The sequence below is a fragment of the Gopherus flavomarginatus genome, chromosome 19, assembly GCF_025201925.1.
Source record: "Gopherus flavomarginatus isolate rGopFla2 chromosome 19, rGopFla2.mat.asm, whole genome shotgun sequence".
NCBI classification, from domain to species: Eukaryota; Metazoa; Chordata; order Testudines; family Testudinidae; genus Gopherus; species Gopherus flavomarginatus.
In genome coordinates this window covers 21,920,510-21,946,161 of record NC_066635.1, presented here as the reverse complement: position 1 = coordinate 21,946,161, position 25,652 = coordinate 21,920,510, and the positions used below count along the sequence as shown (strand labels likewise).

General features: G+C 43.8%; 2 protein-coding genes across 5 annotated transcripts; one reads left to right on the top strand and one right to left on the bottom strand.

The window, feature by feature from the left end:
* Positions 1 to 133: 133 nt before the first annotated feature.
* On the bottom strand, positions 134 to 12,751 carry CTNS (cystinosin, lysosomal cystine transporter). 2 transcript variants are annotated; one of them, XM_050929569.1, is made up of 10 exons: positions 12,707 to 12,751; positions 10,715 to 10,797; positions 9,269 to 9,347; positions 7,954 to 8,038; positions 7,733 to 7,836; positions 6,477 to 6,608; positions 2,016 to 2,115; positions 1,807 to 1,926; positions 765 to 935; positions 134 to 313 (listed from the first exon to the last, which is right to left on the bottom strand). In XM_050929569.1, exons 2-10 carry the CDS (start codon positions 10,779 to 10,781, stop codon positions 149 to 151), a joined length of 1,023 nt encoding a protein of 340 aa, XP_050785526.1. In that variant the 5' UTR covers positions 10,782 to 10,797; positions 12,707 to 12,751; the 3' UTR covers positions 134 to 148. The 2 variants fall into 2 exon arrangements, with proteins under 2 accessions (XP_050785526.1, XP_050785527.1); XM_050929570.1 differs by lacking the exon at positions 12,707 to 12,751 and adding an exon at positions 12,443 to 12,603.
* Positions 12,752 to 13,063: 312 nt separating this feature from the next.
* On the top strand, positions 13,064 to 25,379 carry SHPK (sedoheptulokinase). 3 transcript variants are annotated; one of them, XM_050929567.1, is made up of 7 exons: positions 13,064 to 13,644; positions 15,042 to 15,183; positions 19,048 to 19,231; positions 21,273 to 21,425; positions 22,864 to 23,039; positions 23,642 to 23,752; positions 24,933 to 25,379. In XM_050929567.1, the coding sequence occupies exons 1-7, from the start codon at positions 13,450 to 13,452 to the stop codon at positions 25,355 to 25,357; spliced, it is 1,386 nt and encodes a 461-aa protein (XP_050785524.1). In that variant the 5' UTR covers positions 13,064 to 13,449; the 3' UTR covers positions 25,358 to 25,379. The 3 variants fall into 3 exon arrangements, with proteins under 3 accessions (XP_050785524.1, XP_050785523.1, XP_050785525.1); XM_050929566.1 differs by having other exon boundaries at positions 23,642 to 23,842; XM_050929568.1 differs by having other exon boundaries at positions 13,547 to 13,644; positions 15,042 to 15,122; positions 23,642 to 23,842.
* Positions 25,380 to 25,652: the final 273 nt, after the last annotated feature.

Genomic DNA, 25,652 nt, shown 5'->3' with positions numbered 1-25,652 from the left:
CTGTTTAAGTCGCTTGCATTAGAAGACAAACACTTCTGCTTTACCACATTTTTACAGCACTGATGGGTGCATGCAGGACACCTAGGTTTGGGAAGGACCTTAAGTGGGTCTGGACTGGCAGAAAAGTGCTTTGTGGCAGGTTTTTCCTTTAGTGGAAAATGTAGGCCCTAAAAGGGGCTTCAATTCCATGCTTACCGTTGTTGTAAGACTGTAAAAACATCTGAAGGAGGCTGAAGCTTCCACCAGTAAAATCTAGTAACACATTTCCAATGCTCCATCCTTCAGTACTCTTCCGCCGAAAATTCATATATGCCTACAAGAGGCATAGAAGGGAATCAGATCAAAGTGAATTTAAATATGCTGCATACTTTATCTATAAAAAGCAAATATTTTTGAAGATCAAGCAGTCACACAAGACAAAAAAACTTTATTCTACCCCATCAAAAGTGGAGAATTCTCTACTTATTGACATCAGATAAGCAGATTGACCTTTCAATGCCTCAGTCAACTCCAGCTGTAAGAGAGCCTCATTGGTTTACCAGATTAGTTTTCACACATTGCAAAAAAGTTACTTGCATACTTAGTCAGCACAAAAGCCAATCAATCTGTTTTGATCACAATTCTAAAATAGCATTGTCAGCCTTCTAGAATCATATGCACCACATATTAAAGAACCTACAGTGCTCTTCCAGATAGCTGCCTATATTAGTATGTGGCATCTTCTACCCACTTGAGTTAGGAGATATATTAGTGCCCATTTTTACCTGTGGAAAATATTTTATAAGTGTGATTCCCAGTTTAATGTAAGAAAAGAAAAATAAGAACTGTAGCCACGTGATTTCTCCAGCTGCAGCCACGGACAGGGTGGTAAATGTGAAGATCCACGCAATCACAAGCAGCCCAATAGCAACTCTGGACACTCTTTGACTAGCTCTCTGAAAAATGAGATTATATTATACATTTAGAATAAATTATACCCAGCTCCCTCCCACCCGTTAGCACAGAATGCACGATGCTGAGCATAACACAACCAAAGCCCATTGCAGAACTGGCTAGATGGATCCCTTCTCAAGTATCCCCACATTGTTTTAGTAGCTTAATAGCAGCTTGCTACAGGTTTATGATAAAACAGTACAATTGCCGAGCCCAATTCCCATGGGAATCTTGTTCAGAATGTTAGCATCCAGGAGGAAGGGGTCAAAATCTTCCTGCAATGTTTTTGCAGGAGATTTGTGGGACTTGGTCTATTACTCAACTCTAAATTAAGACAATCTGTGGGGCTTTATGTTCATAATAGCATTTGTGAGATGTTCAGTGATTAGGGCACAGAGAAGCTGCCAAAGTCACTCTAACCACACACCCTGACTTTTCATGAAAAACATCTATTCTGGCAGAGGGGGCAAGGAGTGCACATACACACCCCTTTTTCCACAGCTTGTTAACCCAGAAGAGGTATGAATATTTTTTTCCACCGAGCATGTTTACGACCTGTCAGTGAACACCATTCACATACATTTTGTAATCGGGATGGCAGTGAACTGAGCACAGAAGTTGAACCCCAGAACAACTCCCAAATTCTAAACTAGATTCTGCCAGTCCGCATGGCTTTGTAAGCATGCCCCCATTTCCCCGTAATGGCAATAGTATTTGCCTATCTGAGAAGGATGTTGAAAATTAATGTTTGTAGAGTGCTGTGAAAATGAAGAACCCTATAATTGCAGGTATTCTATTAATATTTAGCCTCAAAGCTTAAACAATCAACTGTTTTGGCTTCGTTTGGAATAAGAGTATCATAGGTAAACCTACCTCATATATACAGCACTGAAATATTAGAAAGAGAGTTAAAGCTACTGCATGGAGACTGAAGAAGACATCATTGCTGTCCACAGGGATCACTCCATTGGGATACTGGTGTAGGAACTGCTCCTGAGTATTAAAATCCCAAGCAAGTCAGCTATCATAACACTGTTCTACAAGTAATGAAATATTTCATTGAAAGAATGAAGTGCACTTACCTTGATGTAGGCTATCCAGAAAAGTCCTACATTAAATACACTGTATGCTATGAAGCCAGTGAGGTTTAACGCTACATAGTCAAAGCTTAGTCCAACAACACTAAGAAAGAAAGAAAAAAACAACAAGACACTTTACATATAAAGATTTGTTTGTGGAGCAGCATCGTCAGTGCCATAAAGGGACTGACTTTCTGGCACTAGAATATTCCTGTTTAAGGGCTTTCTACATTTACTGTCCCAAGCAGAAACGGTGCCCATGCTGCTTTATAAAAGAAGTCATTTGTGTGAGGGGCAACTGTCACTGCATACATACTATATATTTTGATAGCATTTACAATGAAGTTTACTTTCAAAATTCTTATTGCTATGTTGTTTGCCTCCACTCCATACAACTGCAATGAATCAGATATCATTTTAAATTAGATCCACAACCAGAAGCATTACATCAGAACGAGTCCATTCCTGCTGCCCACTGTTCTATCCTCACCATTCCAGGTAAGAAGTTTTAACTTTCATAGACAATCATTTGTTCACTCACTGAGTGAAAGAATCTCTAGTCAGAGGCAAGATAACTCATCATTGTTAAAGGCATGGATTCTGAATTAATTGGTTACAAATATAAAGTGTCTTCCACAACCATGGGGGTGGACTGGGGGGGAATAATAATCTTGTCCACCAGCCATACTACATCATGGTTTAGTGTAAGGTCACCAGGAGGATGCACTTTAAAGTTCCATTCTCCTTCCAATTCATGTGCTATTGAAAGTTCACCAGGGCTGAAATTCACATGTAGTCACTCGCACTACAGTGTGTGCGCATGAGCGTGCGTGTAGTGAAGCTGTGTGGCCTCCCTCCAAGCCAGAAGGGGAGGAACCACCCTCTCTGCTCAGGGGGGCAGAGCTAGACCCACTTTGTCCTTCCCACTGGACAGGAAGTATAAAAGGCAAAGCCCCAGCTCAGTTGGGTCTGAAACTGTGAGGGAGACACACATCCTGCTTATGAAGGAACCTGTGTCTGCAGGGGAGCTACCGGGACTGTTGCTGGCCACCTACCTGGGGAGACAGAGGACACTCCTTTGATCTAGGTAACCCTGAGGGGAGGGGAGGGGAGGAAGTGGCCAAGGGGCAGCTGACTCTAGTCTGCTGTAGTGCTGTCTGAAACATGGTCAATGTGTTGCAGCTGAATTCCCCACCGAGACTACTCTGCAATTGTTAGGGCCCTCAGCTGGGACCTAGTGGAGTCAAGTGGGCCTGGGTCTCCCTACCCCCTGAGATGGCAACCTCCCCAATGTAGGCCAGCTGGCAGAGGTTTGCCTCCTGTCTGACAAAGCTAGAATGACAGGTTAGCCCAGCCCTTGCCTGCGGGCCCAGGAGTCTGTAGACTCTGGAGTTCTGCCCGGTTAGACCAGTCAGGATGCTAATGCCTGGCCTGCTAGTTCCCCCCCGATACTAGGCAGTGATCCTGATGATGTAGAGAGATGGTGAGGCCTCCTCCGACCCAGAATGGGAGAGACAACCATGTCACCACTGCAGTATGTTTGAGTGGGTTGATATATATTTTAAAACACAATCATCTTTCCAGTCATTTATTCACATGGCAATTGGAAGTGATGTGATTGAGATTAGGGATAAGTTTCACAAAAGCACTTGGGTGACTTGAAAATAGGTCTTTGGTTCTTAAGTCAATTAGGCATTTAGGAAACTATTACTCTAGGTGTCTAATGTGCAAAAAAGCCCCACTCCCTGCCCTGGAGGAAGCTGTATTTTACACCTATTTGTACAGTGACTAGTAGAATGGGGCTGCAGTCTCTAGCTGCCACAGGATATATCATGAATAAGGCTAAGTTTTAGTCACAGGTATTTAGTAAAAGTAACAGACTGGTCATGGGATGTAAACAAAACCTCATGGCCCATGACCTGTCCATGATTATTATTAAAAATACTATGACTAAGACTTAAGGGCAGCAGCAGCCAGGTCCCCCACAGGGGCTGGCTCCCTTCCTGGCTCTGTGCTCTCCCATCCCCCCCGCAGCAGCAGAGTTTGGGTCTGGGAGGGGGCAGGGGCACAGGATAGGGTGAGATGGGGTCTGGGCAATACTTACCTGGGGGGGCTCCCCGGAAGCAGCAATATCCCTCTCACCCAACTGCTAGGTGCAGGTGTGGATAGGCAGTTCTGTGCACTTCCTCCGCCCAGGGTGCCGCCCCTGCAGCTCCCACTGGCTCACAGAGCTGCCTGGTCATGCCTCCATCTAGCAGCGAGCGAGGGCGATGTCACCACTTCCAGGAAGCCACCCAGGTAAGCGCTGCCCCGAGCCCGCCTCACCCCATCCTGTGCCCCATCTCCTGCTCCCTCCCACACCTAAACTCTGCTGCTCCCAGGACCCAAGACTGCCCTAGCAGTGGCCAGTACACTTGGTGCAGGGGCTGCCTGACCTGCCCCTGAGTCAGGCGCACCAGCTGCTGCAGAAGTCACAGAATGTGACTTCTGTGACAAACTTGCAGCCTTAATTATGAATAACCATTCATTTGAACAGGTGAGAAGTTGTGGAGTTAAGCAGAATTGTGATTAGGGGAAAATTACCCTCATACACATACATAATAGACATGATCTAATTTCCATAGAGATGAACTTACACAATAATATGCTGAAGAGAGTGGGTGAAACTTCTGAAATGCTAGTGAATTCTACTAAAATAAGTTCTATTTAAATTGATTGTGGAAGATTCTTTTCTTAAAGACCTCTTGTTTTATGTTGATTAGCTGCCTTTACAGAGTGTGAGTTTAAAATAAAGTCCTAGAAACTAATTTCTGCTGTAGCACCTATCTTGTTCCCTTGCTGTCAGGTGCCTATCTCCAGAACAGGAGATGTGACACTGTCTGGGGCCAGCAGATGTGTTGCTTGTGAGGTTTTTTAATTGGGCAGTGTGAGAATCTGAATTCTGTATTCCCTAAGTGGGCAGTGTGTGAATCTTGGGAGTTCCCTGGGGGACTAACACTGCAGTCACTGGGAGCTGAGTGCTCCACTTCTCTCAGCATCTGACCAGGGTGGGACCTTAGCTTTGACTTTCTGGTGACTGCTTAGAAGTGAGCTTGGTGATATGCTGCAGAAACTAATGGAGAAGTTTAATGGAGTTGTCTGTGTAGTTACATGATTTATTTGGAAAATCCTTCCTTAGGAATTTGGTTAGGCTGAAAAAAAGCAGTGGCCCCAGACCACTGAGTATGAGAGCTCCAGGCAGGATGCGTCTTGAAGCTCTCTTTTCTCTCTCTAGTATGAATCCAGTTTAGGGCCAGTCAGCGTTAGATGGGGTGGGATCTGAGTTACTACAGAGAGTTCTTTCCTGGGTGCTGGCTGGTGAGTCTTGCCCACATGCTCAGGATTTAACTGATCGCCATTTTGGGGGTTGGGAAGGAATTTTCCTCCAGGGCAGATTGGCAGAGGCCCTGGAGGTCTTTCGCCTTCCTCTGCAGCATGGGGCATGGGTCACTTGCTGGAGGATTCTCTGCAGCTTGAGGTCTTCAAACCACAATTGAGGACTTCAATAACTCAGACATAGGCTAGGGGTTTGTTATAGAAGTGGATAGGTGAGATTCTGTGGCCTGCATTGTGCAGGAGGTCAGACTAGAGGATCATAATGGTCCCTTCTGACCTTAAAGTCTATGATTCTGAGTCTGCTCAGGGAGGCATATGTATTAGTGAGTGCATTTTTCTTTGAACTCTATTATTGAAAATTTTTTGCTACAAAGTTGCCAGTATGCTCATGAGGCTACATTGGCTCCCTCTGATGGTGAATTTAAGATCTGAAAAAGCAGCAAAGAGTCCTGTGGCACCTTATAGCCTAACAGACCTTTTGGAGCATGAGCTTTCATGGGTGAATACCCACCTCGTCAGATGCATGCCACAGGATTCTTTGCTGCTTTTACAGATCCAGACTAATACGGCTACGCCTCTGATAATAATGGATTCTTCAGATCTTAAGTGTGCTCAAGGGGCAAAAGAAGGGGGTGGGGAGAGTCACTTCTCCAGCAGTGATTTGTTTTGTTTGGGTGGGGGTTTTTTTTGGTATTTTTTAAATCTGTAGCGACTTAGGTCTTGATCCTGCAATCACAGCTACACATGTGCACTGCTGCCCATTGACTTCAGTGATACTTTGCAGCGGTTCATTTGGGCAAAACCAATGGCAAGGTCAGTGCCTTGGGGTTCTGCTCAGACAGTTGTTAGGAAAGTAGCCTTCTAGAAAAGAGAGATTTCTAATCAATTCAGCTGCTATATTACTGATGTTAATGGACTCTTGTAATAATGGGGTTTGGTTTTCTTCTTTAATGGGAACTAACTACATTGAGGGGAACTAACTACATTAAGGGGAATTATCAGAGATCCCCATCCTACTCAGAAACCAGTCCACATAGCAATGTTACAAATGGTCAAGATTCAGGCACATTTCACAGCTAGTCTCCTTACCTTTTTCGTCGCCAGTTTTCGAAAACCTGAGGGTAAAAGGAGATCGACCAGGCAAAGAAATAGATCCAGCCAGTCACCTGGTCTATAATCCTCACTATGTTGCTATGAATCACTTGGAATCGAATCCTGGGACTGCAAAGGAATTTTTGTTATTCAGTTTTTAAACAGTCCATATATTCTCTGCACTTTTCCATAGATCATTCTCCTTCATTCTAATTTGTGGGGCAGAAAACTCAAGTCAGTTACTCAAAGTTTAGGGTTGGGTTTTATAGCACAATAAAGCTTCCCCTTCTTCACACACCCTTGTGGTCTTCCCAAGATTTCTAACAATACTAGTGATGTCTTGCCTACCCTGAATCCTCCTCCATTTGGACATATTTTCCCCTCCCTTATACAAGCCTTCCGAAGCCTTTCATCTTCCTCTATTGCTTCTACTCCTTTTAGTATGTTACTGTTGGGCAACAGCAAGGTTTTACTCTTCATGCTTGGCAAGCAAAGCCTTATGATCCGGCTTGTCTTGTGTTCCTGGATATGTTGTGATGTGGGTAGCAATAGCCATGATCAAGGCAGTTAAAAGCAGAAGTGAAATGAGGACGTGACAAGACCATGCATTATCCTGCAGAGCTGTGGTATTAACGGCAATAAGCAAATGCAACTCAGCATTCCCCATCTCACCAGTTTGTTCTGATATCAAGGAAGAGAGAGTTCCACCTGTGAACACATGATTCCTTAAGACACTCTTTAACCAGGAAGTTTTGTGGATGTGCTAAGTACTTGTGGCTTGCACTGAAGTCTTGTGAAAGCTGTGGGTGTGCAGAGGAGAGTCAGCTTGTTAGCATTCAAGGATATGATTCTCAGACTTGGAAGTGTGTTAGCAAGAGAGGCATAGCAACAAAGCAGTAGCCCCCGGAGTTTGGGCCAAATGGTATCCAGCTTGAGTAGTGTTATGCACGCTCTGAGACTCTCGTTGTGTGGGATTTATAGTATGCTGCTGAACCTGACCTATGAATGCCTAGGATTTTAGGTTTCTTGATTCCAAGATACATACAAGATACAGAAGCTACCAGTACCACTTATCTCAATTTTTTGGGGGGGGTGGGGGGGGCCAGACTGACAGTTAATCAAGGGAACTTGCAGTGTAATTAGTAGGATACTGTGCAATGATGTGGGGGGAGAGGGGAAGGAGGACGAATGATTATACTCTTTGGATACCAAGGAGTTGCACATCACCCGGGTTGAATTGCAGTTTAACTCACCCAGTTTGGTTGGAATTACTGGCATGAAGATAAACTGTAACTTGTCCAACATCTTTAGCTTTCACTTGAAAGCTTGAATTATTTAGACCTGTAGGCAATGTTACCTGTCAGACAAGGAAAAAAGGTTACATGTAATAACTATTCACGTGTTTTTAAATGAGGTCAGACTATGACCAATTGTAAGCTTTAGCATAAGGTCTGAAGTCAGTTTTGTTACTTACTTGATCAGGTAGTTCAACAATGGTTCCATTTTTTGATGAATATGTGACATTAAATGTTATCACCAAGGTCTCATTTAATGGGGCACTGTGAAGATAGACAAGTCAAATGAAGCCTACAAATCCATGTGTTAAAGGAGGTTCAGGCCTCCTGGGAGAATTGATTCCACACAGCTCAGGCAATATTGTTTTGGAGGGACCACATAAAATTTACATTTAATAATCACATATGGCACCAACATGATGATACTCTAGAAACAGATCCTGTCCTTTACCGACAAAGGAATCTGAACTGGACAGAACTTGTAGGTCTCCCTTTGTGCAGCCACTAGTCAATTTTAACAGAGGTTTGAAAGATGGATAAACATCTTTAAAAGTCTGATATTTCCGTATTCCTCCTCCCACTTTGTAAGCATCCCACTACTCCAGTCTGAAGTCTTCCTCCCTCCCCCACCCCATGTCATCTCACATTGAGAAGGACTTTCCATTCCTGGGAAAAGTCTCACTATTAGTGAGAGACTGAGAAAATGAGCACTGCACTAGAGTAAACATCTATTCCACAGATGCAGTATGTGTTTCAGCTCTGAAGTGGCTAAACTTCTGTGCTGGGAACAGCATCTGCTGTTCAATTTATAAAATATTTAAGCATCCTTCTAGATACATTTGTACATGAAGCATGTTTTTGTTAGGCTCATAGTAACTGAAGCGGGAAATGACTGAGTCCATCTCCCTGCCAATGCAGAATTCAATACCCCAACAGCAGACACATGATATTGGATCTTGCATCTAGCCAAACTTATTGATACAAAAATACAGACTGTCTGAGCTTGTACCTAATGGTGAATTTTCATCCCCATGAGGGCCAGTATGAAGGCTATGTATCACACAGACTAAGTGGAACTGTGGCCTTGTACTAACACACTGCACACAGATGAAACTCACCCAAAATCAGTGGTTTTCAACCCTCTAGTTGTGGGGAGTTCACAGACTATGTCTAGAGGGTCCATGAAAGGTTGTCATAACCATAGAACAGTGGCTTTCAACCTCTGGGCCACAAACCCCTGGGGGTCTGCAGACTATGTCTAAGATTTTCAAAGGCGTATGCACCTCCATTTTAATTTTTTTAGACGCTCACAAATGAAGAGGTTTAAAACCACAGCCGTAAATGAACAAAGCCACCTCATCTCTCCTGCGAATCTAGTTAGTTATCTGAACAAGTCTTGTCCATTCTCTGTTCTGGTCTGATGCCTGTGGGTGTATCCAGTTGTAACAAAAGCAGAGAATTAAGAAGAGAAACAAACTGATGTTCTAACCTTACCTTAGAATCACGGTGACATTTGTCAAGCTACCATTTTCTAATGAAACCACTTCGGGGACAGATAGCATGATAGCTCCATCTGGAAAAAGAAAAACATTAAGCGTAGATTTCTACAAAAGGCGTTATCTCCTTCCTGAAAAGATGAGTTGTTTTCCTGTGTGGCGGAAGAAAGCAATTTGACAGTACAAACCAGTTAGACAAGCTCATTGGGTTGGTTAGCAGGAAGGTTAGCGTGGCAGACAGCTGTGACTAGCAACAGTGTGGAAGTAAGCATCAGCACTTTTTCAAGTGATTGAATAATTGAGACATTAATGAGAAGTGCAGACTGAAAACAGTAAATGGGCCAAACAATTATCTCCTGGAACAAATACATTATACACATGCAATTAGTTACAAATACTTCAAACTCTAAGCTAATTATAAAACGCTAATTTAAGTGTTATTTCTTGCTATGATCAGGAATGGATCCTAATTATCTGTAAGAATCAGAACTCTTTAAAGCAGCTCTTAAAATTACTGCATGATCCACACGAGCCCAGCAGAATGCCAAGAAATTCGGCTCATTATCCTGCTGTTGCAGTACTCAGGCAACATCTTGCTATTGTGCTTGGAACTGTTGCATGGTACACACTTTAGTGGCAACAATCTATTGATTTTCAGGGTATATTTATATAAGGCAGCTACAAATAAGATTATGCTTCTCTTGCCTGTCAGACACTCTATTTAACTGAATAGGGTGTTTGTATATGAAATGTAATCACAAGTGCTACAGTATGGCTCAGCCTCCCACAGATGGTTTTCCACTCCTGTGCCCAAATTCTGACAAATATGTCTTAAATCCTGACCTGGAACTCACCACACATACCTACTAATATCAGAAGCTTATAAAAGCAAAGAATAAAGACATCTTGTCTTAAACAGGAGAGAAGGGGGATAAGTGGTATTTTAAATGCAATTTTTAGAGATCTCTTGTTAAAAGTCTATATATTGCAAGTGACTGAATTTGGTTGTCTTATCTTGTAGACACGTCTGGCAACTATAAACCAAATAGCTAGCATAGATAGGAATGAATTTGGTGATCCTGATTACAATATAATGAGGACTGAACCTATAGAGTCTATCCTACTGACCTAGTCACTTACATCAATAGCGAAACAAGAGCCACTTTGTGGTGACAAGTCAGCACAAAACAGTCTGAAGACAGTATACAAGGGAAGAAAGTTCCCAACATGACAATGACAGCTGAAGCAATTCTTTGTTAGAAGCTGTTACATCAAGCCAATACCCTTATAAGCACACCACGATTTCACAGAGGTCACCTTTAAAAGAAGAATATTTGGTTTTCATCACAGAAAACCTTTTAATTGACAGTCATTTTAGCTAATGAATACCAACTGCTGATCTGGTGCACAGCTAGGTAAACTTCCCCATTTGGAAGACACTTACCACAAAGTTTTAGCAATGAGAGTGAAAAACACACCACGGAGAGAAGTAGCCATCTTTTCTTCATCATGCGATTCTTCAGACAGCTACAAAGCAAACGAAAGGACTTCTTTTTTTAGGCTCCTGCATAATTACAGCAGCAGCACAGCCCCATATACCACTCTCCTTCCACTGTGCCCTGCATCACTTCATCTCGCCCATCACCTTGCCAAGGCCATCATTAACCCACTTCCCCACACACCATGGCCAGTCCAGCACTGCCCCTTCACCTCCACATCTAGCCCTCACCCATCCCTGGGGCTGGGGCCACCTTGAGCCTATCTTGCCAAGCTCCCACTTACCACCATGCCCAGTGCCCACCTGGCATCACCATTTCTGCCCCTCCCCAGCCCAGGGGCCAGGGTACTTGAGCCTAGAACCCTCCCCTCCCCAACCCCTCCTCACCCCCACCCTATCTACCCCCCACCCAGCCCAGGGGCCAGAGTACCTGAGCCTAGAACCCTCCCTTCCCCCACTCCCCCCCAGCCCAGGGGCCAGGGTACCTGAGCCTAGAGACCTCCCCTCCCCAACCCAATCTACCCCCCACCCAGCCCAGGGGCCAGGGTACCTGAGCCTAGAACCCTCCCTTTCCCCACTCCCCCTCAGCCCAGGGTACCTGAGCCTAGAACCCTCCCTTCCCCCAACTCCCCCCCAGCCCAGGGGCCAGGGTACCTGAGCCTAGACACCTCCCCTCCCCAACCCAACCCACCCCCCACCCTATCTACTCCCCACCCAGCCCAGGGGCCAGGGTACCTGAGCCTAGAACCCTCCCTTCCCCCACTCCCCTCTCCACCCACCCCAGGCCCCCCTGAGCCTAGAACCTTCCCTTCCCCCACTCCACCCTCTCTAGTCCCACACCCACCCCAGGCCCCCCTGAGCCTAGAACCCTCCCTTCCCCCACTCCCCCCCAGCCCAGGGGCCAGGGTACCTGAGCCTAGACACCTCCCCTACCCAACCCAATCTACCCCCCACCCAGCCCAGGGGCCAGGGTACCTGAGCCTAGAACCCTCCCTTCCCCCACTCCCCTCTCCACCCTCTCTAGTCCCACACCCACCCCAGGCCCCCCTGAGCCTAGAACCCTCCCTTCCCCCACTCCACCCTCTCTAGTCCCACACCCACCCCAGGGCCCCCTGAGCCTAGAACCCTCCCTTCCCCCACTCCACCCTCTCTAGTCCCACACCCACCCCAGGGCCCCCTGAGCCTAGAACCCTCCCTTCCCCCTCTCCACCCTCTCTAGTCCCACACCCACCCCAGGCCCCCCTGAGCCTAGAACCCTCCCTTCCCCCACTCCCCCCCAGCCCAGGGGCCAGGGTACCTGAGCCTAGACACCTCCCCTACCCAACCCAATCTACCCCCCACCCAGCCCAGGGGCCAGGGTACCTGAGCCTAGAACCCTCCCTTCCCCCACTCCCCTCTCCACCCCTCTCTAGTCCCACACCCACCCCAGGCCCCCCTGAGCCTAGAACCCTCCCTTCCCCCACTCCACCCTCTCTAGTCCCACACCCACCCCAGGGCCCCCTGAGCCTAGAACCCTCCCTTCCCCCACTCCACCCCTCTCTAGTCCCACACCCACCCCAGGGCCCCCTGAGCCTAGAACCCTCCCTTCCCCCTCTCCACCCTCTCTAGTCCCACACCCACCCCAGGCCCCCCTGAGCCTAGAACCCTCCCTTTTCCCGGCCCACATCTCCGCACCTCCCCAGCGCTCTGCCCCCCAGCCAAGGCACGCGGAGGCAGCAGAAGGCAGGGGGCACAGGGGGGGTGTCTCAGCGCCCGAGCCGGGGGGAGGGGGCTCCGCTGTGCTCCCCCCCCCTCGAACCTCCGGGGCGCAGGGCGGTCCCCTCAGCGTCCGTGGCCACGCGGCGCAGTGCATGCCGGAACTTGTGGTCCTTACGGGCCGCTCCCCCGGAGGGGGGTCCCCACTCCGCTGTACACCCCGAAGGCGGGAGGAACACCTACCACCGGGCCGCTTCGTCCGACGGCCGCTCCTTCCTCCCATGTGAGGCGACCGGCAGCCGCCTATATCTCGCCTCCCTCTCGCGTGCCGTAGAGCCGCAATGGCCGCCCCAGGCCGCCATCTTGGGTGTGGCCTCTGGTGCTTTGGGGCTAGCGACGCCCTGGGGGGGATTCCCTTTTGCTTTAATTAAAGTCTCGTTTAAAACTCTTGAGATATATTTTTAGGGGGGGGGATCGGGCCCTGGGAAGTGTCAGAAGTGGGTCGCGGACGGGCGCTTTGCCACACTCAAGATGGAGGCGCCAGCTCTACCCTGGATCTGCTCGGGCAGCTGCTCGCTCCCGCTGTGCTCCGAGGTTCGTAGTTCAAGGGTCAGCGCAGCCCAGGGCCTAGCTCAAGCCTGTCTGGCGCTGGATTTAACCCTCAGGCGGCTGCTGCTGCCGCCCCAGGCCCTCCAGCCCTTGGCTGCCATGGGAGCCCGGAGCTAGCTGGACCTGTGCCTTGGCACTGCCTGTGAATGGGGCAGAGACCGGGCCCCTCTCAGGTAGAGCCACCCTGCCGATGGAGAGACGAGTAACCAAGAGCCACCCCAGGGAGCAGGGCTGGAGAGTGGGAGCCAGACTGCAGGGCTGAGTCTCTGCGCTGGACCCCTATTTGCTGCCTGTGTGCTGGGCATTTACTTGGGCAGCAGGTGGACTGAACGCACCCCAGTGGTGCAAGAAGTGCCATCCGCCACAGGACAACAGAAATGATGGCTGATAACCAAGCTATCGGTCTGAGTCCATGCACCACACCTGGAACTGTGTGTGTGTTGGGCATAGATCTGGGCACCACCTCAGTTAAGGCTGCCTTGGTAATAGAGACAGAGCAAGGACAAATTGTGACCCAGAGCTGTTCAAGGGAGACGGAGGCACAGGCTGATAGCCCGGCTGCTGGAGCACAGGTGAGACATAAGCAGTCGCATTGCAAGGTAGCTCAAGACAGAGGCATTGGGTTTCACCAACACAGCTTTGTGCCATCATGTCATGTCAGCATCAATGACTTATCAGCATTGTTTTAATGACTTGCAGGATGCTGCTTGGCTCTTTGGGGTGGTGGGGGGAAGGGAAAGGAGGCAAACCAAGCTGCCGTGGTGGCATGTGTGTCTGTCTGTATATCTGAAATCTAATTTAAAATACTTCTCTTGTGTTGTATGGAAAAAGCTAAGCCAAGTAAGAGTAAAACAGTCTGTTTCTAGAAGGTTCAGTTTTTTAAAAATCAGTGGTTAGGTACCTAAATGGTTAAGTCAAATGAAGACAGATTTAGTGCTGATTGATGTTTCTGGCTGTCCTGTAATCAGTGTGCAGTGATGGGGTAGCCGTGTTGGTCCCAGGATATTTGCGAGACAAGGTGAGTAAGGTAATTTATTGGACAACTTAATAAAATATAAGATATTACCCCACTCACCTTGTCTCTCTACTATAGGCAATGAATTCTTTTTTTCCTAATGATTTGTGGCATTTCAAAACAGACATAGCGCTGAGCAATTTCTGAGATGGCACCATAGTTAGCTGCTGTAGCGGACTTGGCTCTAGCATAATCCAGTGAATTTACAGCCCAAACCCAAGTTATGTACTTTGCCTGAGAATCTAGAAAACAGTAGAAAGCCCAGATACTTAGATTGTATATTTATCAGAACCTTAGAAAAACTTAAAATAGATTTTTCCCTGCACCTTGATCTTGTATGTGATGCTGCTTCACAGGGAACAGAGGCAAACTGCCCTAACCCATTTTGCACTTTACTTGGGGATACAATCATTAACTTCATCAGAGTGCTGCTTAAGTAGGGCATAGTGTGTTAGAAAGAAGCAACAAGATCCTTTCATCTTAAGGGGCTTTTGGTCCATTGTGTCTACTGATACAACCAGGCAAAAACCAGGGCAGAAAGAGGGAGGGTACATCTCTATGCTCTTAATGAACTTATGATGCTAGGCCTTGACTTTTGTAGTAGTAAAGGCAGGGACTACAGTAATACTAATACTAATAACAGCAGGTAAACATCATCTTTGTTTATATAATCAAAGTTATATGTTAATAGAATAATTCATATGTATTTGTGTGTGGGTAATTAAACTTTAGTTTCTAGCATATATTTAGCCACAAATCATCTAAATTAGTGTGTGTTGAAACTTTGAACTGTGCAGTAGTAACTCGGTAATTCAGCTATAGTAACAGTTTATTGTTAAACTAAATAATAGATGGTGTTCACTTCTAGCTACTGTATCACTGCTTAAGTAAATTCTGTACATGAATCTAGTAGATTATGTCTCAGCACCCTCATAGCTGATTTTATGGTTGCAGGGGATGGAGCAAGATGTCCAGAAAATAATAAAAGCCTTGAATGAATGCCTTGCAGCTTTTCCCCAGGAGCACCTTCAAAGGGTTAGTCGCATTGGTATTTCAGGACAAATGCATGGGGTTGTGTTTTGGAAAACAAACCAAGGTAATGTCCATCTTTTCACATGTTTGCTATAAATATTGTAGTGTAGAAGCTAAATGGCAGAAAGCCATGGAAGATGGATCTATTGATGTTGGAAATCATTTTTAGTTCTGGAATAATCTGTAGAAAACTGCCATAAAACATCTTGATGATTTATGAAATATACTGGTCAGGAAAAGTCCTGTTAAACATGCATTTCTTCTTAAATGTAGTAGATGGTCATTTACAACTACTCATTCCATTTAACCATGTTCTTTGTTGACATACTAATTAAGGATCTGATGTGAGTGAGTAGTCCCAGTGAAGTCAACAGGGCTATTCACCTGAGGAAGGTTTTGCAGGATTGGGATTCAGAAAGGAATTGGGCCTTTAGTGTTGTCTATCAATTGTCCTCGGTTTGTTACCAAATGACTTGTGCTTATGGAACACACGGTACTCTTTATCCTATTCCCCATGTGAGCCATTTTAATAGTTGTTGCCCAGTGAGTTGTCTGAATACCTGTCAGTAATTCCTCTTCAGTAGAGAGGTTACTGAGTCTGTCTTGCTATGAAAAGTTAGGTAGCCTTACACTCTATGGAAATATACATAGCATTATCCATACCGCTCTGCTCTGGAATGTTGTTTTTAAAGATTCCAGTTTGAATACAAAATACGAGGAGCAAAATTTAATAAGTATAATATTTGAATTGACGTCAGATGTTTTTTAAAAAGCCCAAAACGTTAAATGAAATGGTTTTCTGATAAGCCATAGATGACAGATGCACAATACTCTTATTGCTGTTGACTCTGAGTATCTGGGAAATGGAAATGCAATTCTGCATGTGTAAGTAGTTGTAGGATTAGCATCCAAGTCACAAGCAACCAAATCGACCTCTGTGACTTATTCACATAGGCCACAATTCTGCAAATACTCAAGTAAATATGTAGCTGCATGCATTTGTTTACAAGATTGGGGTTTTAGATTGTAAACTCTGTAGGGCAGGGATTATCATACAGATTTTTCTCAGCTATACTGGTGTAAATCCATTGAGGTTGGGGCATTACTCCAGATTTCAGAATCTGGTTCCATGTCTTTATTTTCTCTCTAACTCACAGTGCACTCCTATAGCTATTATTATTTAATATTTTTATTATTGCTTAATGTTGAATTCCCTAGTTGAAGCAGAGATTTGCTGTAGACCATAACTGATTTTCCGAAAGTACTGTTCATTGTCTGTCAGATAATGGCAGGATCTCAATTGCTTTAAGAGATCCTGAACTATTCACCACTGTGATTTTATTTTAAATACTAAAACCATCACCAAGAAGTATATCCAAGGGCTGATGGATTAATGGGTCTATTGCCTACTTTCTAGCTGTCCCATGAGTGCTGCATAACAAAACCTCATTACTCCATCAGTCGCATCAATTTTCATGTGGAGATGCTTAATATTTCATTTCAGAAAGCCACATGCCACTTTTTGTTTTAAATTTCTGTATTCAACAAAATGAAAGAGAATGTTTGTTTGCTGTCACTACTTTGAGTGGATTAAGTGAAACCGCATACTCTATATTGCAAATTACATTTTAATGGCATCTTTTAGGGTTACTTTGTGGTTAGTAATAGTTCTTAGAATCAATTTTAAAACTAGAAAAATAGATGAAGTGAAAATACAGTTGAAATAGACTTAAAGGAACAAGTATCAAAAGAAATAAGATAGAAATGGACTTTGGATGCCTCACATAATACTGTAACTTTTTTACATTTTGTTTAAAGTTGCTCTGGGTGAGAGTGAAGTTCAGGAGCTGTATCAAAGTTTCAATTCAGGCTAGTGGAGACACTGGTCATCGTAGAATGATGCCTTTTGCTGTGCTTGGTATAAGTTCCCTCTCTGCCAGTGTGGCTTAACTTCTATGGGTGAGAGCCTCACTCCCACTGTGGCTTCTTTATGCTATGTAAAAGGGCTGGAGCAGTGTAAAGGGTCCATAAAAGCCGTCTATCTGGCTAGGGGATGACTTCCCCAGCACAGGATCTGTGGAAGGCAGCTGTACGGCTGCCTTCCTAGGACTCCTTCACAAGGCTCAGTGTAGGGAACACACTGGGATGGGGCTGAGGGCACAGAAGTGGAACATCAGCATGCAGTGTCGAGATTCTGGGTGGCTGGCATAATTTAGACTGGCCCCTCCAGGTGGCCTAGGATTGTGAGGGTGCAAAGGTGATTTAGAAGCACAGCACAGAATCCTACCTTTTGTATTTAAAAGGAACAGGATAGGGAGTACGTGGCAATGAAGCTAAAAATAATATTGAATCAATATAAAACCTAATGAAGCAGTCCACCTTTTCTATGAGGCTGTGTTACAGAACTAGGATGTTCTATGAGGTTATGTTACAGCGCTAGGATGCCATATACTCTTTACTGCTTGGCGGTTACATGTCGCTGTAGATAGTTACGTCTGGATATATCAAGCAATAATATAAGTGGCACTTTGTATTAAAAAATAGACATAATCATGAGCTATCTGTCATATGAAATTGAGCCCCATGTTAGAGCTAGTATAGATATTTCTAGGCTAGAAAATGACAAATCCAAGTCACAGTCTTAAAATTTGGGCTCAAGTGATTGATGGATTCCAGGGCAGAAGGGATTATTGTGATCTAGTCTGACCTCCTGCATAACACAGGCCATTCGACTTTTGCAAAATAATACCTAGAGCATATCTTTTACAAAAACTTCCAATCTTGTTAAAATTGTCCGTGATGGAGACTCCACTATGACACTTGTTAAGTTGTTCTAATGGTAATTACTCTCATTGTTTTAAAAATAAATAAATTACACCTGATTTCCAGTCCAAATTTTTCTAGCTGCAACTTTCACCCATTGGATTGTCATCTTATATCTTTCTCTGCTAGACTGAAGAGCCCATTATCAAATATTTGTTCCCCATACCTGTAGACTGTAATCAAAACCCCCCTGAACTCTCTCGTTGTTAAGCTGTGTAGACTCCTTGAGTGTCTCACTATGACATTTTCTTTTTTGTACTCCTTTAATTTGTTTTTGTGGCTGTCTTCTGAACCCTCTCCAATTTATTAACATTCTTCTTAACTTGTGGACACCAGAACTGGACTCGGTATTCCAGCAGCAGTCGTACCAGTGCCAAATACTGACGTAAAATAACCTCTCTGCTCCTACTCAGGATTCCCCTCTTTATTCAAGGATTGCATTAGCCCTTTTAAAAAGAACAGGAGTACTTATGGCACCTTAGAGACTATCAAATTTATTTGAGCATTAGTCTCTAAGGTGCCACAAGTACTCCTGTTCTTTTGCGGATACAGACTAACACGGCTGCTACTCTGAAACCTGTCAAATTAGCCCTTTTGGCACCACATTGAACTGGGAGCTCATATGCATTACTTCCCAGGATAGAGTCACCCCCCTCTTGTAAGCACACCTACATTCTTTGTTCCTAGATGTTCTACATTTAGCCACATTAAAACATGTAGCATTTGCATGCAGTTCTAACAGACCTTTTTCCCCCACTTCTCAGGATGCTGCACGTTTTTGGTGGGTCATGCTCAGTTTAAGATGTGACATTCTGTCTTATCTCGATCATTACCTGTGCCTGTTCGTACGGATATTATGGTCACTAGGAGGACAGAGCTAAAGCCTACGGACAGCATGTTTTTTCCTTCATCTCAGGGTAACTGGTTTTATGGCAGATTATTCAGGGCTGGAAAACATGATTGGTTAGTTTGACTATAGTCAGTACCAGCATATTTTTTGAAGTATTAAATGTGTTTCTGTAGAATAATTTGAGTCACAGAGTTGAAAGGTGCAAGATCAACTGCAGTTAATTATGCAGTGCTTCTCTAATACTGCTGATTTCAGGTTGCAAATGGACCAAGAGTGGAACTGGTCACACCTTTCAGCCTGGAGAAGTCAGTCATCTGATTACATGGCAAGATGGCCGCTGCAGCAGCAGTTTCCTCTCTTCTCTTCCTCAACCACAGTCACATCTCAGCTTGGCTACAGGATTTGGATGTGCCACAATCTACTGGTATTTGAAGAACAGGTAGAAGCCTGTAAACTTCAGCTATATTGATTAGATTTTCTGTATCATGCCGTTTCATTAGCAGTTTCTTGGCTGGAATTTAAGCCACAGTCAGTGTTCTTGTAGAAGGCTAATACCGGTTCAGGGTCCACAGCTGTATGCAGGAGGAGACTTGTGAGATGAAGTAGAACTTCCCTTTAATCATAATATTAATTAAATGGCTGAAGATCATTTCAAATGGAAGTATTAAACATTAACCCATATACAACTGAGTTTGTGATATTCTCTCATCCTTCTAATAAAAAAATACCACAGAACACTTAACAAGAAAAGAAACACCTCTGGTTATACGTGAACGGAAACATTGTCAGTTAATATAGTTTGAACTCTATAGTTGTGTCTTAAGCATAGTTCCTATATATACTTATGAAAATCTAAAATATGTTGGGAGTTGCTTTGGGCCAATTCCTGCAACATGCTAAAAGAATTGGGCCCTACATTAGGTGCTGTTCCCCTCCCTCTTAGGCACTAAGCAGTCCTACCATGCTTCTGATGAGGTTTTATACATAATCCGCTGGGTTGTCATATGCTTTGCATGGGATGCAGTTTTTAATTTACAACTTGCCTTCAGCCATAGCAGGGTGTGGAATCCACAAAACCTTTGCGTAGATTCTGAAACCATTTCAGCTTCAATAAGCTATTACATTTCCCAAAGTGTCACCGTCTTCCACATCAAGTAGGAGTTCAGATTTGCTAAAAAGAATAAAAGACTCTTTTGATCTTGTATTCCTCCTGAAGTTTGTTTAGGTGGTATCTGGAACACGGTTGATCTCTGCACACTCATTTTTATACTGTTATTTTCATCCTTGGTACTTATGCTTTAACGCATATATTGAGCACCCTAATTCAACTGGATGGAATTAAGATTTTTTTCAGATGCTCCAAAGCTGAGAGCAGGACATCTCTGTGCAAGTATGCTGCTGTTTCTCTCTTTATAACAGGCTGTGCAGCTGTGTACTTTGCCACAAAGAACCTGTGTATTAAAACTGTTTCCCCCATCTCCCTGTAGGAGTGAGTATTGTGCATAGTAACACACCATAAATCCAATTTCATGGAAAAACTAGGACTTGATCACTGAGGCAGTCCTTAGTTATAGTTGGTTCTGTGCAATTTTGATTGTGAGACTCTGTGTTTCTAAAGTGCTTCTGTCACTCCAGAGAAATCTTGCCTTTTATAAAGGATGCAGTTACTGATGGGACAGAGTCAATGTAATACTTTACTAATATTAAGGAGCCTTAGGAGTTACTCGTCATTGTCTTTACTTAATATTGCGCTGCATCATTTGACTTTTGTGGCACTATTTATTTCCTTTTCTACACAGCTAGGAATTCAGTAATACTCATCTGCAACGGTGTAATGAAGTTTTATTGCAAAGTAACAATTCACTGAAGAACATTAGACACACTTTTTTTTCAATTTTTCTTCAATAAGCAGCCTTTTTGTTTTCCCTCAGTCACTCACTGTTAAATCACTCTTACAGTAAACCTCAAGTAGCCTATTCAGAATGTTTGGAAAAGATCTAATTGTATTATTGGCCTCAGAACCAGGTGCTAATGAAGTAACTGCAGTGTTGGAGGTAGACAGTAGGGTTAGTTGAATTTTTTTCTTGAAAGGTTTTTTATCAAAAAAAAAAAAAAAGGCATTCCTTGTTAATATCAAAACAAATTTTTGCAGGGAAATGTCTAATTTCTATTAAATTTTTGAGTTGCCAAAAATGATTTTTTCCCCTTAATTCAGATTTTTGGTTTTTCTATAAAGAAGTTTTTGATAAAAACAATTTTTTGTAGTGTTGTTTTTTTTGTGGGGAGAAAAAGGGTTTCCTAACCAGCTCTAGTGGAGCTCTTGTTTTCTAAGGATTTCTCTCATTCAGTTAATTAACATGTTTCCAGATGGTTTCTTTTGTCATGTGTTTCCAGTTTTGTCCTGAATATCAACTACAAATGAAAACTGTTAGCACGTGGATGTTTAACAAAGCAGCTGTTGTTTTGTTGTTGTTAAATAGCCCAGATTTTCTGAAGCCTTATGATGCAGCTGGTACCATCCACGACTACGTGGTTGCCATGTTGTGTGACCTGGAAAGGCCATTGATGTCCATCCAGAATGCTGCCAGCTGGGGATATTTTAATTGCAGAAGTAAAAGCTGGAATACTGAGATGTAAGTGACAGTCATTCAGTGGATTTTATTTATTGTCTGTCCCGGATGGTGTGAATACTCCTGTAGACCATTACTATGACGACAGCCCAGGCAGGGGGTGATTGAAAGATGCTCGCTCTAATGGTTGTTTGGCCCTTTGCTGAATGAGTCTGTGTGACTCACTCCAGTTTGTGGTGGGCAAGTACATCACATAAAACCTCATCACTGTTGGCTGTCACTGGCATTGTCATTTTTAGAAACCCTAAGAGAAGGCATTATTGGCTGACTCACCAAAGAGGCCATGGATACTGAATTATTTGCCTCCTTCCTGCCAGGGTTCTGTCTAGGGCATGGATGAGGTACAGTGGTGGGACAGAGTGGGTCAGCTGTCCATGCTATAGTTACATGCTAGTTAAAGAGAATTTCACTCTTCAGTGCCTTCAGCTGAGCTCTTTCATAAACATTAAAATTCACTTACAATGTCATTTAAAAGGTGTCAGGCTACTGGGCATTTGATGAGACCTCAGTTTTATTCTTTTTTTTTTTAAATGACTTGCTCTTTCAGGGAGTGGAGTCCGGGGCCCTATACATTTCAGGGATCAGTTTGGGCCACGACTCCAGGGTGAAAAGATCTTCTAACAGTGAAGGTAAAATACTTTCTAGCCCATCGAAAGGGTAACAGAAGTTGGATTTGTCTCACTGAGCTTTTTCTGACTTGAAGTCGTGATTGTAGTGAAGTAGCCTGTACTCACATTGAAGTTTGTTTGTTTAAGAAGCTTGTTGTAGCTAACATTGGGGGAGGAAGAGGAATAGCTCAGTGGTTTGAGCATTGGCCTGTTAAACCAGGGTTGTGAGTTCAATCCTTGTGGGGGCCACTTAGGGATCTGGGGCAAAAATCAGTACTTGGTCCTGCTAGTGAAGGCAGGGGGCTGGACTAAATGACCCTTCAGTCCCTTCCAGTTCTATGAGATAAGTATATCTCCATATATATTCTAACATTTTCTCATTTGTTTTTGACCTGCTAACCCTCTGCATGAGAGTTTCCTGGGAGCCAGTGTTCTTTGGCACTTGAAAATTGGTTATGTCTGTTCTTTTGATTGTCCCTTACCATACTGCTTGGCTATGTAACTTTGGTGGTTTGAACACGTGATCCCTGCTAGATCAAATCAAGGATAAATGTAGGTGGATTTATTTGCTATTCTGTATAAAACTGTTTTAGTTTTTAGCCAACACAGCCAATGGAACTGGAAGTCTGAACTTGTCGAAGGCAGAGCTAATTAAGTGAGCAAAAGATTCTGTAAATCCAGCAGCCACAAGCACGTGGTCAGGTCAGCTTGTGACCTCAGGGATGTTCACATAGCCAGGTTGCATGCTGTAGTATTGACGTGTGTGTGTGTGTGTGTGTGTGTGTGTGTGTGTGTGTGTGTGTGTGTATAATAAAATTTTGTTTTGGTTGCAGTTTGGGAGAATCTGGCTTTCCCCTTGACTTGCTTCCTGAAGTGGGTGACCCTGGTGACATTGCAGGAAGGATGCCTCATGACTGGCATGGAATACCAAAGGGAACAGAAGTGGGAATTGCTCTGGGAGATTTTCAGTGCTCTGTTTATTCTTGTATGACTGAGAGGACTGATGCAGGTATTATTATACAGCTGGGACACAACAACTACAATTGTTACGAACACTTCAGGAATGGAGGTTGTTCATAACTGAATGAAACATGGTTGTTCTTTCAAAAGTTTACGACTGAACATTGACTTAATACAGCTTTGATACTTTACTCTGCAGAAGAAAAATGATGCTTTTAACCATCTTAATTTGAATGAAACAAGCACAGAAACAGGTTCCTTGCCTTGTGAAATCTTTTTTTTTTAAACTTTGCCTTTATTTTGTTTTAGTAGTTCAGGTTTAGCACAGTACTGTACTCTTTTGTCTCTGCTGCTGCCTGATTGTGTACTTCTGGTTCGAAATGAAACGTGGTTACCTGGTCAGTTTGTAACTCTGCTGTTTGTAACTCTGAGGTTCTATTGTAAGACCTTTCAACAGGTCTGAGAGCCATTTTCTAGTCTATGAAAGGACTAATAAAGTTTTTCCATTAATACCATAGCACTCTTTTGCCTGACTGTTGTTCCTAGCCCAGTATTTATACTGTGCTCAACACCACAGTATGTGGATAACTTATTTTCCTCTTTCAGGGTAGCTTGCTAAAAGATTAAATCTTTTTCTTTCTTGCGTTGTAGTTCTCAATATCAGCACGTCTGCTCAGCTGACAGTCCCCATGCCCTTGGGATTCCAGCCTCCAGAGACACCAGATTCCTTGTCAGCTGTTGCCTATTTTCCTTATTTTGATGGTAACTTTCTGGCAGTGGCAGCATCACTCAACGGAGGAAATGTACTGGCAACATTTGTGGATATGTTGGCACGCTGGATGGCAGAGTTGGGTAAAGTATTTTGGGACAGACAAGGCTTAATATGGGAGTTGGTCAGCAAGATATGAGGGACTGAGTCAAAGCAGCGAGTCTTGTACAGTAGTGGTTTTCAACCTGTGGTCTGCACCTCCATTCAGAATTATGTAGGGATCTGCAAATGAAATAAGGTTGAAAACCACTGTTGTACAGTGTGTGTCATCTGAGCAAAAATCATATAGCATGTGATTCGTTCCCACTGTAGTGCTAGAATTTCGTACAACAATTAGGGACACGCTGAGAACAACACTAACTGGAGTCTGCATTTGGATTGTGTCTGGGTTTTGTTTTTGTTTTTTTTGTTTCAAGCACTTGATTGACTGTGAGAATATCTTTGTGGGTTCCATTTCAGAAGGAAACATTTTCAAAGGAAAATTATAGGTCAATAAATCAGAAGTAAATCACTAATTTCCATGTTCATAGTCTAGAAAGAGTGACTTGATTATGTTAATTGCCTTGAGTTGCAGTTTTCACAGAACTTTAAATGCTTAATGGACTTTAAAGAGCCAGATTTAGTGCAGTATCATACAAAACAATCACGTCATTTCCCCAAAGTGCTTTAAAATGTGTTGTCACAACTTCTTTGATATCCTCCCCTTGAGTTGTCTCAGTGCAACAGTAAATTCTTCTAAAATCCTTCCAACCAATGTTTGAGTGACCTTTGCACTGTCAGCACAGAAGGTGGATATGATTGCCCCTATTAAGAAAAAGTCACTGGTTGGTTGGTTTCCAAACATGCAAGATTACCTTTACTGTTGCTTTTTCATTTAAATTGAGCCAATAGCTAATGTTTCAGACAAAACTGTTCCATTACCAGAACTGCAGTGTTTATAATGAGAAAAGACTTCTTGGATCAAAATACTTTGGATGAAGAGGTTCGTATTCCTGCAAAAGTGATCTCCTTAGGGACAGGAGAAGCCAAATACACAGTGTTCTATTGGGCCAGCATACACCACTGAAACAGCCCCCGGCATCAGTAGCATACTTTAAGTCTCCAGCATTCATCTCTGACAGCTGAAAGGGACACCAGGCTGACAAAATTAGTAACACCATTTCCTTTTGACAGGGTATGACGTTCTGGAGTCCAATATCTATACACAAATGATCAACGCAGCCTTGGCCCAAAATGATACCAGACTCTCAATCTGCCCAACTGTATTTGGAGAAAGGCACATGCCTGAGCAACTTGCTTCAGTGACTAGTATCACTGCTTCTGATCTCTCTCTGGGTCACGTAACCAGAGCTTTGTGCCATGGGATCATTCAGAATCTGCATTCCATGTTGCCATTTCAACACCTGAAAGAGGCAGAAGTGAAGAGAATTCTGGGAAGTGGAAGTGCCCTTTCCAGGAATGAGGTGCTAAAGCAAGAAGTGGAGAAAATGTTTCCATTTCCTGTGATCTATGGAAACGATGTGGATGCAGCCGTGGGTGCTGCTATGGTGATGCTGCACAGAAGATATAAACCCATAGTTCAGGATTGTCTGATATAAAGTTTTTTTTCTGGACATATCAGCACTTTCTTTCTGTTTCCTCATCATTCCTGATGTTGCTTTTAATCTGCCATCCCACTCAGTCTGGAGAAGAACAGCTTGCTTTAATGTCCCTCTCCAATTCCAAATGTACTCGGGGTCCTGCATGTCCTTACACTGTCATTCCTAATTGTTCATCAAGAACTAATTACCGCATTAAATTTGTCTGCGTGAAGGGAAAAGCTCCATTAAATTTGGGTTGAAGATAATATTTCATCACAGGCTTATTTTCCTGTTAGCCAGCCTAGGCTTCTTT

Bases quoted from the DNA above. Each gene is read 5' to 3' on its own strand.
- CTNS (XM_050929569.1), bottom strand. From the start codon at position 10,781: ATGATGAAGAAAAGATGGCTACTTCTCTCCGTGGTGTGTTTTTCACTC. The intron at 6,609-7,732 runs GTGAGTTAAACT...ATTCCTTTGCAG, and splicing joins AGTAATTCCAACCAAACTGG to TCCCAGGATTCGATTCCAAG. The intron at 314-764 runs GTAAAAATGGGC...TGCCTCTTGTAG, and splicing joins TTATAAAATATTTTCCACAG to GCATATATGAATTTTCGGCG.
- SHPK (XM_050929566.1), top strand. From the start codon at position 13,450: ATGATGGCTGATAACCAAGCTATCGGTCTGAGTCCATGCACCACACCT. The intron at 13,645-15,041 runs GTGAGACATAAG...TTATGGTTGCAG, and splicing joins GCCCGGCTGCTGGAGCACAG to GGGATGGAGCAAGATGTCCA. The intron at 15,184-19,047 runs GTAATGTCCATC...TGCTGATTTCAG, and splicing joins GTTTTGGAAAACAAACCAAG to GTTGCAAATGGACCAAGAGT.